Genomic DNA, 18,675 nt, shown 5'->3' with positions numbered 1-18,675 from the left:
GAATGCCGGACGAGAAGTTAGAAATGAACTGACCAGTTGTTGTGGAAGTCTGGCAAAAGTGAATGGTTTGGGTGTGATGTGATGCTGGAGGGAACTAGCTCCAACACATGAAGTGTCAACTATCACATAATCGGAATAAAATTCTAGGAACTTTCCTTGGATGCTCCTGCTGTTTACTAATATTATATTACCTTTTCCTATATATGATCATTACAATAATTTTGCAAAGGAGCTATAGTTTATATTCTTATATGCTCTTGGTATATTTTTGAATTGTAAGAAAAGGTATAAAAAATACAGTATAGGACATGTTTAATATTCTGGTTACAACAATTGTTAAACTTACCAGAGCTGGGACTACTTGCAGAATGAATTGAGCCTTTGTTTAGCAGGACGACCACTTTAAGAATAAACTCTTTCTGAATAGAATGAACATGAGGTAATACTTCATCACGCAGTAATTCTATTACTTTGCAATCCACTGCTTCATCTGCCTGGAGCTCTTCAGGGCATCGATCACATGTTGGTGCACTGAAAATTCCCACGAAATGGTTAAGATTTGTAGTACACACACTATTTTCTTCAGCAATATGTTCTTGCCTTGGTGTAAATAAACATCTGATTTGCACATCACAAAAAAGAAAAAAATATATTTCCATGTCATGCAAAACAGACAAAAAAAAAAAAAAATAATATCAGTAAGGCATATTTTGTACACAAAGTATCTCAACCAATGTGTTATCAAACACACATATGAAAATTACTTATGTTTGGAAAGCAAGAAATTTGTAATAAACACAAAACTGTTCTGAATGCTGCATCAGTTGTGGAATAAAATGCAACAGTTCTCCACATTTCTCAGTCATGACAGGTATCTGGATGTTAATAGAGTCATCTGCAATAAATAACTGATAAGTGTCTTTCATGCACAGAATTCCTTTACCAGTACAAATTTATCTCCATATGACTGCTTTATAACTATGTTTACCACTGCTGTAAATATTCTACCTATGAAATTACAGCAAGAAATTGGTGGTACATGATTTTAGCAAAACTACTACAAATAACATCAGTAACAAAAACAAACAAATGAATGAATAAACAAGCAAATAACAGCAAAGAAATAACACTGAAGACAACAACAAAAACTACTCACACCAAACAATAAAGATGTATGAAAACACCTGACATTCAAGTTACACAAATGCAACAAAAGATGTTATCAAATAATACACACATAAGACAAAAATTAAAGCATAGATACCTAACACTGTGTGGAGATCATCTCCAACTTGGCAAAGTGCAGCAGCTCAACATGTCATTAACTCAGCAAGTGGGTGGAAGACCTCTGGAAAATAATACTCAGCCACACCATTGCAGTTGCTTCATAAAACAACCTGCCATTTTTAGTACAAGTTCCTGGGTATTAACAGACCACTCAAATACATACGACAATTGCTTTGCATCATACAAATGTGGTATCTAACCATTTGTTTGAAATTATTCTGGAAGCTCATTGAGAGCAAACTCCTGCTGGAATAACCCATTGTTCCAAGGATTACAAAACTTCACATGCTGCAAATGATCTAAGCATCAGAACCCCATCTTCTTCCACACGCACCTTGCAAGCAGCTTGACGAATTCTTGTTGATAATCATGATCTAGGATATCACGTAGTTTGCATCAAATGTGACTCCAATTATCAGTTAGAAACAACTACTGTTACAGTTTGTAAAACCAAAATAAATATTTCTTGTCATCTATGGCACAAAAAGTGACTTCATAGAGTCCAGTTAAGTCCTTGGCTCCTCTACGTCAGTCTTACAATAGATAGATCACCTGTTTAATATGCTATGAAAGCTATCAAACAGCTTACTGCCCTATTCATATAAATTCCTGGCAGCTGTTTAGCATGTTAGCCAGCATTGCCTGTTGACTGATAGTGCCATTCTTGCCTGGTTGTTGATGAACATGAATGCAAAGTGCCCATGATTCATCACAAGTGACATGTAATTGCAACAAAAATAATAAAAATAAATTTAAAAAATAAGGTGCAATAATATGCAACACTACCAAAATAAAAGATTAGCAGCCCACTGAATAATTTCACATTTCAAAGCAAGCTTAGCTGTGGATTTCCCCTTCAACACACAGTGGAGTATAACAAATATGCCTCAAAGGAAACAGACATTCATTCAGTAGCCTCCAATTAGATAAAACCTTTCAGATTAACCTTGGTGATGACTATCATTGTGTGGTCTCTGGAACTATTCAACCAGCACAATTCTAATAGGTGTCTTTTTCACATTTTATGTCAGTCTGAAGAAATAAAAGCATACAGTGTTAAAAGCAAGCTTCTGTTACTGAAAAGAAGGAAAGGAAAATTGATGGCAAGGGCACAAAAAAAGTCTCTATGGCATGGGTAGAAAAAAGACACAAACAGAGGTACTGACATAGGGAAATTGGTAATCCAGTTATGCAGTCACAGTCTGACAGAATAATGAATGATTTGATCTTAAATCAAGACAGTAGGTATTGATAAGATACAGTCAGAATTACTATGATCAATGGGAAGTACAGGAACTACAGAACTACTCAATCTGTTTTACACATTGAATTAAAAATGACACATAATCAGATTTCCAGTAAAGTCCCATTATCATACACCCAATGCAGGTACATGGAGATAAACTTCAGACCTATTCAATAACCACACTGAAATTATACATTTACGAATTGTTGACTAGAATAATACACAGAAGAATTTAAGAGATGCTAAGTAAAGAAAATTTTGGCTATGTAAAAGGTAAAAGTATCTCATGCTTCATAGGGGAAGGAAGAATAAAGAAAAGTCAGGATGTGTTCATGGTATTTGTGGTCCTAAAGAAAGCCACTGAGAATTCTGGGTGAAAGACAATATCTGAAATCATAATACCACTGAATTGGCTGTCACAGTTCAGGAATAATAAACACTCCTGCTTGAAGGCCAGAATGACGGCATCAGTGTCACCACTTGTAAAATGGCATATTTCTCGACACGTCCCACTTCATCTTGTCTACACAAAGTAAAGCTGCCGCAATGCAAAGGTCAGTCTGAAAGATCACTGCGCTTTACTAGTCACAGTCCTCTGACTGCTGAACTGAGGTAACCAAACACTTATAGGGGGACCTACTGTTTAATGTTGACGCTAAACCATGGTGTAACTTGGCATTTTTTATGTTAAGAGGGCATTTCCACATGTGAAAGCAGTGAAAGGGAACCAAAAAGATATTCAGAACTGACTGTGGGTCGAACCTTACCTTTTTGGATTTGCAGGCTGACATTTTAGCACACCACATATGTAGAAACTGAAACCCTGAGAAAAATACATAAGACTGCAATGACCTTTATACTGCAGAGTCAGTCCTCAGTAAAACACAAGCGATTAAGTATACTGAACTGTACATGATCTCTGACAGGGAACTTAGAATAGTGTGAAGCATGCCCCTCCCCACAACCACATCATGAAAGGGCTGGGGGAGGGGTGGGGGGTTGAGTGGAAGAAAAAGCTTTTGTGATGTTGCAATTTCCACAAATAGCAAAGCAAAAATATTGTGCTAACATCAACTGGGAGAAAGAAAAGTGGGGAAAAATTAGAAATGCATTGTGAAGTTAGTATGCAGTTTATAACTACTGTTATTCCAAAGCAATGATGGAAGGAAAAAAAAAGTTCATAATAGGTGCATGAAAAAGAGGGATTAGAGCTTAGGTTTTCAAGTGATGTAGGCCTTGCAGCTGAAGCTAAGGAAAATTTAGAAGCTTTGTTAATAGAATGGACCACCTACACAGCACTTAATTTGGTGTCATCAATTCAAACAGCATAAGATACTTTTTTCACTTCTGGGAATTTAATGTCTGTCTCTGATACATTTTCCTTAAATAGAATGCTAAAGATACGTTAGCTAATAACTGTTTAGTTTAATTATTTTAATGCAAACAATTGCAAAGTATTTTTTTTTATGTCCAGCATTATATTAAACTTTTGACTAGCTGTTTTCTCCTCAGCCAATGTCATATGAAAAGTGTTTTGTCATGCAGGATGTGGCCAACTAGAGGTATGAGAGTCCAAGGCTTGTGCGAGAAAAAGAACAAAATGTTAAGGTACTAGCTGCCTAGTGCCACTTCCTAAAACACAAATTAGTTGTAGCCTGATGGACACAAAATGCATAAAAATTGTTAATATAATAATTATGCAGGGTATACTACAGCAATCACGTTATTCTTTGATAACAGCACCTGCAGATACAAGATAATCTTTAACTTTATTTATTCCATTTAGTCTTTTCATTGTGCATGTCTGCAACTCACTGTGGCATCTTTACGATGAGCAGTAATCTATTGTTTTCCTATATTGTTTATTCCTTTTGTATTATTTTTAGTTACTCAGACTAAATCACCACCTGTGTTTGTGAGAGAGGTGAAATCAGCAGATTGTCTGTACTCAACTCTTCACTGCCATGAAAATTATGATTTATGCTACCAGTATTCAGGTTAAAAAGCTATCTTTAAACCATCCATAGTTAACTAGCCTATCACACTACCCGCTGGCTTCTGTACCAACTTCTTCAGTTGACATTTTAAAACTATTTTTCCTAATGTTTAGGCAGCACTACTGGCTCGCTTTATTAAAGGTTCACCCTTTATTGCTGGTGGTGGGCTCGACTTGAGTGGTAGGCTGGACATGAGCTCACAGGTGGAGATTGTATATATCTGCGCCACCAACACTGAGGGCTTTTCCCTAGTCATTACTGCTTTGCATTTCTACCTGCAACAATTGTTCACTGTGTCACAGGTGGTAGGTGACTGGAGAGTTAAGGCACAGGATATCCATTTTTGTACAAGGTTGGGAGGGTAATATTTGTCTGTGAGAGGCTCAGTGAGACCTTTGGCACATTTCGAGAGGGACTGCTCATCACTACAGATGTGATGGCAACAGGTGGCTAGGCTGTATGGAAGGGACTTCTTGGTATGAAATGAGTGGCAGCTGTTGAAGTGGAAGTACTGCCAGTGGTTGGTAAGTTTGATATCGATGGAGGTACTGATATAGCCATCTTTGTGATGGAAGTCAACAATGAGGAAGGTGGCTTGTAGGGCTGAGGAGGAACGGATGAAGCAAATGGGGGAGAAGGTATTGAGATGTTGGGGAAATGTGGATATGGTGTTCTCACCCTCTATCCAGATCATGAAGATGTCATCAATGAATCTGAACTAGGTGAGTTGTTTGGGATTCTGGTTAGTTAGGAAGGATTCCTCTAGATGGCCCATCAACAGGTTGGCATAGGATGGTGCCATGTCACAGATTTATTTGTAGGTGATGCCTCCAAAAGGTGGGCATGACTACTAACAAGTTGTCTGTCCACATGAATGGCCAACAAACAGCTGCACCACACACTTGCTCAGCAGACTGCCTAACACAACATTCTACACTTCAGTGACTGCTCTACGGCCTATGCCATCTTGATCCTTCCTACCAACACCAAATTTTCTGAGCTGCACAGGTGGGAATTCTCCCTGCAGTATATCCTACAGTCCTGTAATGCCTCCACCCCACTCCCGGCCACAACCTTTTTTAGTCACTGCACTGTCCTTCACCTGACCTACCCCTTCCCTGTTCCCACTCCAGCACAATACTGCCTTCTATTCCACCAATGCACCCACAGTCTTTTTACTTCTCTCTTTTTCCACTCTGCCCTCCCTCCCAACCTCCATATAACCTCTCGACTGCAACTAGCTGCCCTACCCTCTTCCCACCATATCCCTGCACGACCATATCCCTGCATGCTACTATAAGCAGCACTTTTACTGTCCACCACCCCCACCCTGCTATCCCTCCCACTACCCACCCCAGCCTCCTCCTTACCCCCACCACCCACAGTGCCTCACAGTCTACTTCGGAAGAAGGACTTTTACTTGTTTAGCAGTCTTTTTGATGTGCCTGTTTGGAACTCAACATCTCGACTATACAGTGGGTAGCAACCTACCCTTTTCATAATACTGTCATCATTCCATCCTGGATTTTCCATGGTTTGATTTTGCCTAATGACCTTTCTTCCATCCTGTAACCGAGTGCTTTTTCCCTTTGTTACTATTTTCTAACACATTACTTTACTCTTTACTTACTGCTTGTCCTTTTCTTCCTCTTCTTCTCTGTGACTTACACGTCAACTTTCAAACTGCACCACACACACTGACTTATGAGCCATACTTTCTCAGCCATCTTGTCCATGCTCACCACATGCTATGTAACTGCGCTGATGGTTGGTTGGTTGGTTGGTTCGAGGGGGGGGGGGGGGGGGGACCAAACAGCATGGTCATCGGATTAGGGAAGGACGAGGAAGGAAGTCGGCCGTGCCCTATCACAGGAATCTGGATTCTTCCTACCATCATCAGCTTTTCTGAATTGCACCTACTTTCCTGTAACTCCTTGCCTCAACCTCTCAACCTGTGTTAGTCTCTGTCCTTCACCCACCTATCCTCTTCCCTCTTCCCTCTTCCCACTCCAGCACTACACGTTTTTGTGTTCCACCAATGAAGCCACACCACAGTCTTTTTACTTCTCTCCTTTTCCCCTCCGTCTAACCTCCCAACTGCATCTAGCTGCCCTACCCTCTCCCGAACACATCGCTGTATGTTCCCACAAGCAGCACTTAACTGTCCACACCCATACCCTGCTATCCTTCCCCCTCTCCACCCCAGCCTCCTCCTTACCCCCACCACCCAGATTGTTTCTCCAAACATGCACAGTAGCTCAGAATCTGGCCTTGGCAGACAAACAATGGACATATTTGTGCATTTTGTGTTTTGCATAAATGTGTGTGTGTGTGTATGTTGTCTACTTTATCAGAAGGCCTTTTACTTGTTTAGCAGTCTTTTTGTTACATCTGTCTGTGACTCAACATTTCCACTATATGGTGAGTAGCAATCTGTCTTTTTCATAATATTGTAATTATTCCATCCTGGATTTTCCACTGTTTTATTATATGGTCAATGTCACACAGTGTGTGCTCCACAATGGCCCATTTCTCAATCTGTCCCAACTTGCAATACCATTTATGTTGGGTGATCGTGATATTGATGGATCGTCCAGTGATTCCAAGACAGAGGTTTCCACGTGTACATGGTATGCAGTATATTCCTGACACTATAAGTGGGACCTTTTTTTTGTACATCTTAGACACTCCTTGATCATCTTGATTATTTTGTAAAAAGTCTATACACCATATCCATACCATATACAGTCAATTTTATCCATCACCCTGGGGATGTATGGTAAGAAGGCTGTACTGACATTTCTTCTTCTTCTTCTTCTTCTCACTTATCACTTTGTCAAGAGTTAAATGTCATTACATTTATCATGCAATGAGTACCCCTCGCTGCTCAGAATGCACTCCAGGTTATACCTTGGTCCGAGGTGCTGCAGTTCATATATTCACCTTGTGCATTACGAGCATATTAATCATTCCTCTTTTGTGGCTCAGGTGACGATTTGACAGTTTGTGCAGGTATTGGGCAATGCATGTCGGTTTTTGATACATGCTGTGTTCCAGATACATGCTATGTTCCAGGTTCTCATTCCTCATAACTAGCACATCTAGAAATCATAGCAGTTGATCCTTTTCTACAACAGTAAATTTCATGTTGGCTTGAAGACTGTTCAGATATCTTAAGGAGCCATAGGGCTATTCCTCGCCATGGTTTCACTCGACAAAAGTATCATCATTGTACCTGTGCCACACGTTAGGTTTTCAAGGTGCCAAGTTCAGCACCTGTCTTTCAAAATGCTCCATGAAGACTGGCAACCAGAGGACTACGTGGACTGCCCATGCTGATGCCTTCCAGCTATTCGTAGAAATCATCATTCCACACAATGTGGCTGATTGTAAGTTGGCGATCCCTGAGGAAAAAAGGAACCAATCTGCTTCAGAGTGTCTCCAAGTGTCACTTTAGTAAACAAAGGAATAACATCATAGCTGACCAGGACACTGTTAGGACCAAGTTCCAGTTTCTTCAGCTTCACAAATGAAATGTCTCAGCCCTTTGTTTGTCTTTCCCCCACACAGCTCAAACAGAGTGGCCAAGTGTCTCATCATTTATACACCAGAGAGCCAGGAGTACTTACAGTCAGTATCAGTGGTTCATCACCTTCATGGATTTTTCAGAACGCATAAACTCTAGGTGGTAGGTCTCCTGTGTTGCACATGTTCCTCTGTATGTGCTCCCTGCCGCCGTTGGATAAGCAGCTGCAGCAGCAACTCGTATACTCCTAGCTCACTCATTTGTTACATAGTTTAATTCTTAATTTCTTTGCGTGTTTTTGTTACTTGCATTGTTTAATTCATAAATTTCGTGCGTATTATAGTATTTGAGAGTTGTAGCATCGCGTTTTAGTACCTGAATAGTGTAAATTCGCGTAGTCGTCTGTCTTATGTTTTTGTTTTGAACGGCCAGTGTCGGTTGGTCACAGTCAGTGTGCTCCCTGCCGCCGTTGGATAAGCAGCTGCAGCAGCAAGTCGTATACTCCTAGCTCACTCATTTGTTACATAGTTTAATTCTTAATTTATTTGCGTGTTTTTGGTACTTGCATTGTTAAATTCATAAATTTCGGGCGTATTATAGTATTTGAGAGTTGTAGCATCGCGTTTTAGTTCCTGAATAGTGTAAATTCGCGTAGTCTCCTTCCGCCGCCGAGCAGTGTGTCAGCAGTGCACAAGTTACTGCATTTACTAGGCAATCTCGTATTTTAATAACCGCTTAAATTTTGTGTCGATTTGTTTGCGCTCTGTGTAGATTAGTTCAGACGTTCTTTGCACAAGTTTTTAGCATGGATAGGGACTGCAACTGCTGTGTTCGGATGCAGGCTGAGTTGGCATCCCTTCGCTCCCAGCTTCAGGCAGTGTTGGCTTCGGTCACACAGCTTGAGGCTGTTGCCAATGGGCATCACTGTGGGGGTCCGGATGGGAGTTTGTCGGGGACGGCCAGCTCGTCCCACGCATCCCCCGATCGGGCTACGACTGTGGTTGCCCGGGATACTGCCCGCATTGAGGCTGATCCCTCACCTGTGGTAGAGTGGGAGGTCGTCTCAAGGTGTGGCAGGGGGCGAAAGACATTCCGGAGGGCTGAACGGAAGGCCTCTCCAGTTTGTCTGACGAACTGGTTTCAGGCTCTGTCTCTGGCTGATACTCAGGCTGATACTGATCTTCGGCCTGACATGGCTGCCTGTCCTGTTCCAGAGGTTGCCCCTCAGTCTGCAAGATCCGGGCGGTCGCAGAGGGTGGGCTTACTGGTAGTTGGGAGCTCCAACGTCAGGCGCGTAATGGGGCCCCTTAGGGATATGGCAGCAAGGGAGGGGAAGAAGACCAAAGTGCACTCCGTGTGCATACCGGGGGGAGTCATTCCAGATGTGGAAAGGGTCCTTCCGGATGCCATGAAGGGTACAGGGTGCACCCATCTGCAGGTGGTCGCTCATGTCGGCACCAATGATGTGTGTCGCTATGGATCGGAGGAAATCCTCTCTGGCTTCCGGCGGCTATCTGATTTGGTGAAGACTGCCAGTCTCGCTAACGGGATGAAAGCAGAGCTCACCATCTGCAGCATCGTCGACAGGACTGACTGCGGACCTTTGGTACAGAGCCGAGTGGAGGGTCTGAATCAGAGGCTGAGACGGTTCTGCGACCTTGTGGGCTGCAGATTCCTCGACTTGCGCCATAGGGTGGTGGGGTTTCGGGTTCCGCTGGATAGGTCAGGAGTCCACTACACGCAACAAGCGGCTACACGGGTAGCAGGGGTTGTGTGGCGTGGGCTGGGCGGTTTTTTAGGTTAGATGGCCTCGGGCAAGTACAGAAAGGGCAACAGCCTCAACGGGTGCGGGGCAAAGTCAGAACATGCGGGGACCAAGCAGCAATCGGTATTGTAGTTGTAAACTGTCGAAGCTGCGTTGGTAAAGTACCGGAACTTCAAGCGCTGATAGAAAGCACTGAAGCTGAAATCGTTATAGGTACAGAAAGCTGGCTGAAGCCAGAGATAAATTCTGCCGAAATTTTTACAAAGGTACAGACGGTGTTTAGAAAGGATAGATTGCATGCAACCGGTGGTGGAGTGTTCGTCGCTGTTAGTAGTAGTTTATCCTGTAGTGAAGTAGAAGTGGATAGTTCCTGTGAATTATTATGGGTGGAGGTTACACTCAACAACCGAGCTAGGTTAATAATTGGCTCCTTTTACCGACCTCCCGACTCAGCAGCATTAGTGGCAGAACAACTGAGAGAAAATTTGGAATACATTTCACATAAATTTTCTCAGCATGTTATAGTCTTAGGTGGAGATTTCAATTTACCAGATATAGACTGGGACACTCAGATGTTTAGGACGGGTGGTAGGGACAGAGCATCGAGTGACATTATACTGAGTGCACTATCCGAAAATTACCTCGAGCAATTAAACAGAGAACCGACTCGTGGAGATAACATCTTGGACCTACTGGTAACAAACAGACCCGAACTTTTCGACTCTGTAAGTGCAGAACAGGGAATCAGTGATCATAAGGCCGTTGCAGCATCCCTGAATTTGGAAGTTAATAGGAATATAAAAAAAGGGCGGAAGGTTTATCTGTTTAGCAAGAGTAATAAAAGGCAGATTTCAGACTACCTAACAGATCAAAACGAAAATTTCTGTTCCGACACTGACAATGTTGAGTGTTTATGGAAAAAGTTCAAGGCAATCGTAAAATGCGTTTTAGACAGGTACGTGCCGAGTAAAACTGTGAGGGACGGGAAAAACCCACCGTGGTACAACAACAAAGTTAGGAAACTACTGCGAAAGCAAAGAGAGCTTCACTGCAAGTTTAAACGCAGCCAAAACCTCTCAGACAAACAGAAGCTAAACGATGTCAAAGTTAGCGTAAGGAGGGCTATGCGTGAAGCGTTCGGTGAATTCGAAAGTAAAATTCTATGTACCGACTTGACAGAAAATCCTAGGAAGTTCTGGTCTTACGTTAAATCAGTAAGTGGCTCGAAACAGCATATCCAGACACTCCGGGATGATGATGGCATTGAAACAGAGGATGACAAGCGTAAAGCTGAAATACTAAACACCTTTTTCCAAAGCTGTTTCACAGAGGAAGACCGCACTGCAGTTCCTTCTCTAAATCCTCGCACAAACGAAAAAATGGCTGACATCGAAATAAATGTCCAAGGAATAGAAAAGCAACTGGAATCACTCAACAGAGGAAAGTCCACTGGACCTGACGGGATACCAATTCGATTCTACACAGAGTACGCGAAAGAACTTGCCCCCCTTCTAACAGCCGTGTACCGCAAGTCTCTAGAGGAACGGAAGGTTCCAAATGATTGGAAAAGAGCACAGGTAGTCCCAGTCTTCAAGAAGGGTCGTCGAGCAGATGCGCAAAACTATAGACCTATATCTCTGACGTCGATCTGTTGTAGAATTTTAGAACATGTTTTTTGCTCGAATATCATGTCGTTTTTGGAAACTCAGAATCTACTATGTAGGAATCAACATGGATTCCGGAAACAGCGATCGTGTGAGACCCAACTCGCTTTATTTGTTCATGAGACCCAGAAAATATTAGATACAGGCTCCCAGGTAGATGCTATTTTTCTTGACTTCCGGAAGGCGTTCGATACAGTTCCGCACTGTCGCCTGATAAACAAAGTAAGAGCCTACGGAATATCAGACCAGCTGTGTGGCTGGATTGAAGAGTTTTTAGCTAACAGAACGCAGCATGTTGTTATCAACGGAGAGACGTCTACAGACGTTAAAGTAACCTCTGGTGTGCCACAGGGGAGTGTTATGGGACCATTGCTTTTCACAATATATATAAATGACCTAGTAGATAGTGTCGGAAGTTCCATGCGGCTTTTCGCGGATGATGCTGTAGTATACAGAGAAGTTGCAGCATTAGAAAATTGTAGCGAAATGCAGGAAGATCTGCAGCGGATAGGCACTTGGTGCAGGGAGTGGCAACTGACCCTTAACATAGACAAATGTAATGTATTGCGAATACATAGAAAGAAGGATCCTTTATTGTATGATTATATGATAGCGGAACAAACACTGGTAGCAGTTACTTCTGTAAAATATCTGGGAGTATGCGTGCGGAACGATTTGAAGTGGAATGATCATATAAAATTAATTGTTGGTAAGGCGGGTACCAGGTTGAGATTCATTGGGAGAGTCCTTAGAAAATGTAGTCCATCAACAAAGGAGGTGGCTTACAAAACACTCGTTCGACCTATACTTGAGTATTGCTCATCAGTGTGGGATCCGTACCAGATCGGGTTGACGGAGGAGATAGAGAAGATTCAAAGAAGAGCGGCGCGTTTCGTCACAGGGTTATTTGGTAACCGTGATAGCGTTACGCAGATGTTTAACAAACTCAAGTGGCGGACTCTGCAAGAGAGGCGCTCTGCTTCGCGGTGTAGCTTGCTCGCCAGGTTTCGAGAGGGTGCGTTTCTGGATGAGGTATCGAATATATTGCTTCCCCCTACTTATACCTCCCGAGGAGATCACGAATGTAAAATTAGAGAGATTAGAGCGCGCACAGAGGCTTTCAGACAGTCGTTCTTCCCGCGAACCATACGCGACTGGAACAGGAAAGGGAGGTAATGACAGTGGCACGTAAAGTGCCCTCCGCCACACACCGTTGGGTGGCTTGCGGAGTATAAATGTAGATGTAGATGTAGATGTATGTCCACCAACAGAGAACATCCCATGACTAACTGACTCATCTTTCATGTGATCAGTTGCACTGGATCTAACAGGTCATGTGTCTTCTGCTCACAGTCTTTGGTCTTCTTTACAACTGTCGCATTTCACCTGTCAGCAGGTAGTACCAATACGCTCTTGTCAACATTAAAGCTCTAGATAGCATGCAACTCGTCTTTTTTCAGGTTCCCAGCTGGTGGTTTCATTTGGTGGTGTGTCCTGGTGGTCTCAGTGCATACTTCTTTAGATTTTTCACAAGAAAGAGTCTAGATGATTGCTTTGGTGTTAGCAATGAGATCCTCTATAGGTAAAGTTCTCGGGATGATGGTAAACTTCCCTCCTTTTTGAAGGACAGACAGTTCCTCTGAGGTCAGTGTCAGTTTGCTTAGGTTGACAACTGTGATTGACATGTAATGAATCAGCCTGTCAGTGTGCTTTCTGGATATTTTGAACTTTTTCGTCAATCACTTGGTGCAACGGTCAAGTTCATTTTGCATGCTCCTTGAGTGACGCTGTCGATCTCATCCCAGTTGTCTTGGTGCATGCTGCCACTAAGTTGACAGTGTCCAAAAGTTGCTCAACAGTTTTTACCAAGTCTCTCCATATTGCATGAATTCACTCATGAAGAAATTAATTCAGTTGTACGATATGACACATCTGGGCAGTAGTGATTAGGTGCTGAGCAAGGTGGTGCAGTGGTTAGCACACTGGACCCGCGTTCACGTGGACAGCAGTTCAAAAATGCATCTGGACATCCCAATTTGTGTTTCCTGTGATTTCCCTAAATTGCTTCAGGCAAATGTCGAGATGGGTCCTTTGAAAGGACCCTGATCCAAGCTTGTGCTCCATCTCCTATGAGCTCATTGTTGATGGGACAATGAACATTAATCTTCTCCTCCTCCACCTCCTCCTCCTCCTCCTCCTGGTGGTTCCGTGCCTACATTTCACAAACTTTAATGTGGTCCCTTCAACCCAGCACCAACAAAAGAAAAGCAGAAAGGACTTTCTTCTTCTGTTATTGGTCAAGGTGTTACTACAATCTTGAAAATTGTCAAACAAACATCAGCTCGATAAGCCAATGGTCAATTTGTAATTAGACAATGTATACAACTGTTGACAAATGGAATGCTTTGCAATACAGAAGCATCTAACAATCATGTATAATCAAAAATAAGAATCTCATATACTAACACTTAAGCCAAATATTATTTGAATGTTCATGGGTCCTGACACTTTTTTGTGTTTCAAAATAACAACATACATTCGTATAACAATGTAAGAAAGTGAATCTAAATTATCTTTTTTCATTTTGCACAATTTCTCTTCACCTTTTCCCCTTTGGAGCACTGGGTTCCAGAACTCTACATATCTTTGTACTTCCATTACTTGTGCTAATGTCTTAGAATAGTCTGATATGCACAGCCATAACATAGTGGAATTTTATAGGGGACAAAAAGATCTTTATAATAAATATTTTACAAGCCCTATAAATTGAAACATTATAAAACCTGAATATACCTACAGATTGATAGAGCACTGGAGATACATAAATACAAGCAATAAACACTATATTTGAGAAATTTCTAGTTTTGAATGGCTACATGTAACAGTTTCAAAGATGATGACATTGCATGAAGAGAAGTCAAAGTGGGAAAAAAAGTGCACAGACATATTTGTCATACAAGTCATTGAGAATCTGACTGATAACTTGTGGGTGTTGTCCATAAATTTGGACTATGGAATAAAAAAATTATCACGCAAGCACCTTGTTGGCCACTGCTTATTCTAAACTGAGTAAAGCTGCTTTCATTCATCTCTTCATGTAATATTTTTATATAATATTTTTATGGGAACTGATAAAGTAAAGTTTACAATTATTTGGTCACCTGAGCACAACAGCTGCAAAATGAGCAGGCATAAAGCATGATAATATGATTAAAATCACTTCTGGAAAAATGATCATATCACATAAAAACTGGGAGTTAACAAAATAAAACAGAAAATACTGGAGTAAATTTCATTTAAGAGGTCTTTACACAGAGGTCAAATGGGACTAACAATGAGAAACTGATCTTCTAATACCATTTAGTCTTTTTCATGAACGATGTGCCGTGTATTTATTTACCTCATTTTTAACCACCACAATCCCGCCCCCCTCTCCACCCCTTAAAAATCTTTAAAAAATCTTCTTTACATTCATGTTTCAGCCCAGACTCATGCAAGAAGGCAAGCAGTGTTTTTCTACATGACTTGATGCTACCTGTGTCACTGAGACTGAAACCAAGATAGTAAAAATATCCTTTTAGACTGATAAACTGCCTGATTTTACAGGGTATTTCTATGCATATCTGTCAGGCAATGATGATAACATTCAAGAACAAGATGTCATCAATTACTGTCAGAAAACAGAAGGCACTACAAGGTACGAAAGTAATATTTCCAAAGAAAAAAATACACCATTAAAATGCACATGCATACATTTGAAATACTGCTTGGAGATTGGTTGGGATTGGGTAGGAATAAGATGGAGAGGATCCTAGTGATAAGTGGGTATCGCAAAACTTTCCACAAGATACCATCAGCAACATATGCACAAAATATAGCAAATAAAATTTCCTCCCTCACAGTAAGATAGGAATACTGTGATCCAGCTAACAGAAACATGAGAATAATTACACAAATTCAGAAGACAGACTCAATTTCTGAATATGACAACTCCCACCTATTTGACATTTTAACATTCAGAAAAACTCAAAAACTTTCATACATATGATGTGGTTTAGCTCTTTTCTGTACCTGTAATTCACAGGGCCTGATGTCACCTCTCAATGTAGTAGTAAGCTAAACACTAAAGTATGTGTATTTCCCAAAGGTTTCAAACTTTTGCAGTTCATAGGGAGACAAATCATCATTATGGTTGTGTCACCATTATATGGGAATAATCGTAGCAGAGTCATTTTCACATTAAATTTTTATGTAAACTGTTTTGATTACCTGAGAGTGAAACTGAATCCAAACAATTTGGAGTAACTCACAGAAAACATAATGACAATAATAACATTTCTCTTTAAATTGGGAAAATTGTGTTGCTAAGAGAATAACCATAATTTTTTGTGGTGTTTCTATACCATCAAAAATGTAGTGAAATGTCTTGATTCCGTAGAAAATTCATGAAAAATTGAAACTTAATCTCTTGCCATGAGCTATGTTATATAATCCCACACTGACATTTACCTTATATGTGACAAGACTGTATTTCTTCTGATAGGGTGATTTCATTCTCCACTAAAACAACATGACAAGTTTATTTGAGTTCTAAATCAGCAAGAGTAGGATACAAGACTAGACTGTGTTGATTTAATGTTGATTCTATGATGCATCGTTGCACCACCTCTCTAAGCTCAGAGGATTTATTGGTTTCTCTATAGTCAAATTCCGCTAGCACACACCACACAGATTAATAAACAGGAAGACAGGGGAAAGAGAAGATTATAACTAATGTATAAATGTTTATTGTAAGTAATGAGCGAAAAGTAAACAATCCATCATTTTTTAAAATATGAATATCATCCATAAATTAAATGCCACATTTTCAGAGCAGGAAATAAAACTAGGCAGTATAAGTGCTAAAAAATAAAAAGAAAGCTCATGCCAACACAGTCACTGACAACAACAACAACAACAACAACAACAAGTGGCGGCAGCAGCAGCAGTAACAACAACAACAACAACAACAACAACAACAACAACAGGTGCTTTTCTCCCTTTCTCTTCTCTTTACTATAAAAAGTATCTGATAACTCATTACAGTATCTGAGTAACAGTCTCTATAATATTTGGCCTATTATTCAGCTCACTTTACCATTTCCGTCATCAGACACATCCTTCATCCAAATATCTAGGGTTACTGGTTCACAGTGATTTAAGGCGGAACAGCCACATAAACATGGGAAGACAGATGCCATATTCAGATTTACTGAAAAAATCTTAATGTAATTCATGCAAGAAAGAAGTCGTGTGAACAATCCGTGAGCACTATTTGTTGGTCTGAAGTCTTTACGAAGTTGGATTTACAGAAGAGATAGAAATGATTCAAAGAAGAGCATTCTGATTCTTCACGGATTTGTTTACCCAGCATGAATGTGTCATAGAGATATTCAATAAACTACAGCAGAAAACACTACACACAAGACATTAGACATCACTAGGAGCCTTAGTCACAAAAGTTCTGAGAGTCACATTTCAAAGTTACAGACTACATCCTGCTACATATATCTTGCACAATGGTCACAATGGTAAAAACAGACAAATGCAGCCTCATACAGAGAGGTGCCAACAGGATTTCTACCTGTGTACCACGGGTAAATGCAATAGGAATGACTGAAAATAACACCACCACACTTTGTAGCCTCTGTCACATGCCATATGGCAACTTGTGGAGAACAGGTTTACATGTAGATAAAGGAAGTGACTCAAAATCAAATAGAATATATTTGGACAATTTTTTATTTTTGTTTACCCATTTTTCAAAACTTCAATAATATTGTGGGTGGCTATTTTTATTTCTCCTTGGCTGTGTCATCCTATATTTTGCACTATACTTCATTATAGAAAAGTATCTCAGCTTCTTATTTATTTCAGCGATTTCCTCTAGATTTTCACTTACACCATTATGTTAAATATTCCTTCAAATTTCCCATCTCATCCTTAAACACTGTACCTTTCTCCAAGAAGAACAGAAGACACACAAAAGTCAAAAACACTCCATTATGAACAGTTTTGAAGATCATCAAAAGCAACTGAAATAGTTTTTACAGCTTCTTTTGATTAAATACCTCTTGAATATCTAATATACAGCAATGCATAGCTCTCAATGTGGGAACACAACACTGCACTGAAACTGGACATCAGAAAAAGAAACGCCAATTTTAAATCACTTTACCACCCCATGTTATAATTAAGACTTTGAAAAATTTTTGGAAACCTCTAATATCAATATTTAATGAAAACAGCTATGAACAATGCCAAAAATACATTCAAAGCAGATAACTACATTATTAAACAGGTTGTAACCATACAACACAGATTCATACTTTATCTCTAATCATCATCATTCACTATCTGTCTCACACAATCTTTAAATCTCATGAGAAGTTTCCATTATGACTGACAATTTTGATAGAAATGCTTGGTCAGTTGACAGTTATATATGGGCAGAGGCATCACAAGTACTCGAGAACCACAGAATTCCAGAAGACCACCGGCCGGCTGACAATCCCTGTGCTGCAAGTGAGCTGGCGAGACTGCCACAGCTGAGAGAGAGAAGTGTTGAGAGTATCAGAAGTGCAGGGACAGGAAAAGGTGTGTAAATAAAATGCCAAATACAGTAAGGCATGCGGCTACTCTGGCACACCGATAGGCAAATTACGAAGATTACTGATGTGGAAGGACAGACGGGCACGGTGGCGAAGAGGTGAAGGCCACTCACGTCCAGCGCGCCCCTCCAGCAGCGAGTCCCGTAACAGTAGTGACTACGTGCCGAGGGACCGACACTGTTGCAGAACGGCTTAGAACCGATTCTCTACTGCCAATGGATCTGCGGCGTTCCAAATCGCGTGTAGTGACGTGTTGACAACAGTGGAAGCCAACACACCGTCTCGCAAGGTGGCTGCAAGGCAAGCTTAGCTCAGGTCAGGTCAGTGGCAAAAGCTCCTAATTGTAATAGGCAAAACAAAACAAAAAAAGTTGCTTTGATTTTGCTCAAGATTTTTTTGCCCCAGTAACACTGAACACATTACAGATGAATTTAAATTAGCTTACATCTAACTTATTGTAGCTTAACTTAAAGGAACAATGTTATTGTCATACCACCTGTCTGTAAAATAGATAAGTTCCATCAAAATACAAATCAAATT

The 18,675-nt window shown here is 40.8% G+C and overlaps 1 protein-coding gene across 2 annotated transcripts in view; it reads right to left on the bottom strand.

The window, feature by feature from the left end:
• LOC126183231 (protein MON2 homolog) overlaps window positions 1-18,675 on the bottom strand; it is a 222,524-nt gene that overhangs the window by 30,353 nt on the left and 173,496 nt on the right. Inside the window, exons 26-27 of one of the 2 annotated variants that reach the window (XM_049925015.1) lie at window positions 18,249-18,428; window positions 347-531 (exon numbers count right to left, since the gene is read on the bottom strand). In XM_049925015.1, the coding sequence (XP_049780972.1) occupies window positions 347-531; window positions 18,249-18,428 (365 nt within the window). The remainder of the gene's footprint in view (window positions 1-346; window positions 532-18,248; window positions 18,429-18,675) is intronic. The other variant, XM_049925016.1, reaches the window with a different exon arrangement.

The sequence above is a fragment of the Schistocerca cancellata genome, chromosome 4, assembly GCF_023864275.1.
Source record: "Schistocerca cancellata isolate TAMUIC-IGC-003103 chromosome 4, iqSchCanc2.1, whole genome shotgun sequence".
In the NCBI taxonomy this organism is placed as follows: Eukaryota; Metazoa; Arthropoda; class Insecta; order Orthoptera; family Acrididae; genus Schistocerca; species Schistocerca cancellata.
The sequence above is the reverse complement of the archived record's forward strand: the minus strand, read 5'-3'. Positions and strand labels throughout refer to the sequence as shown.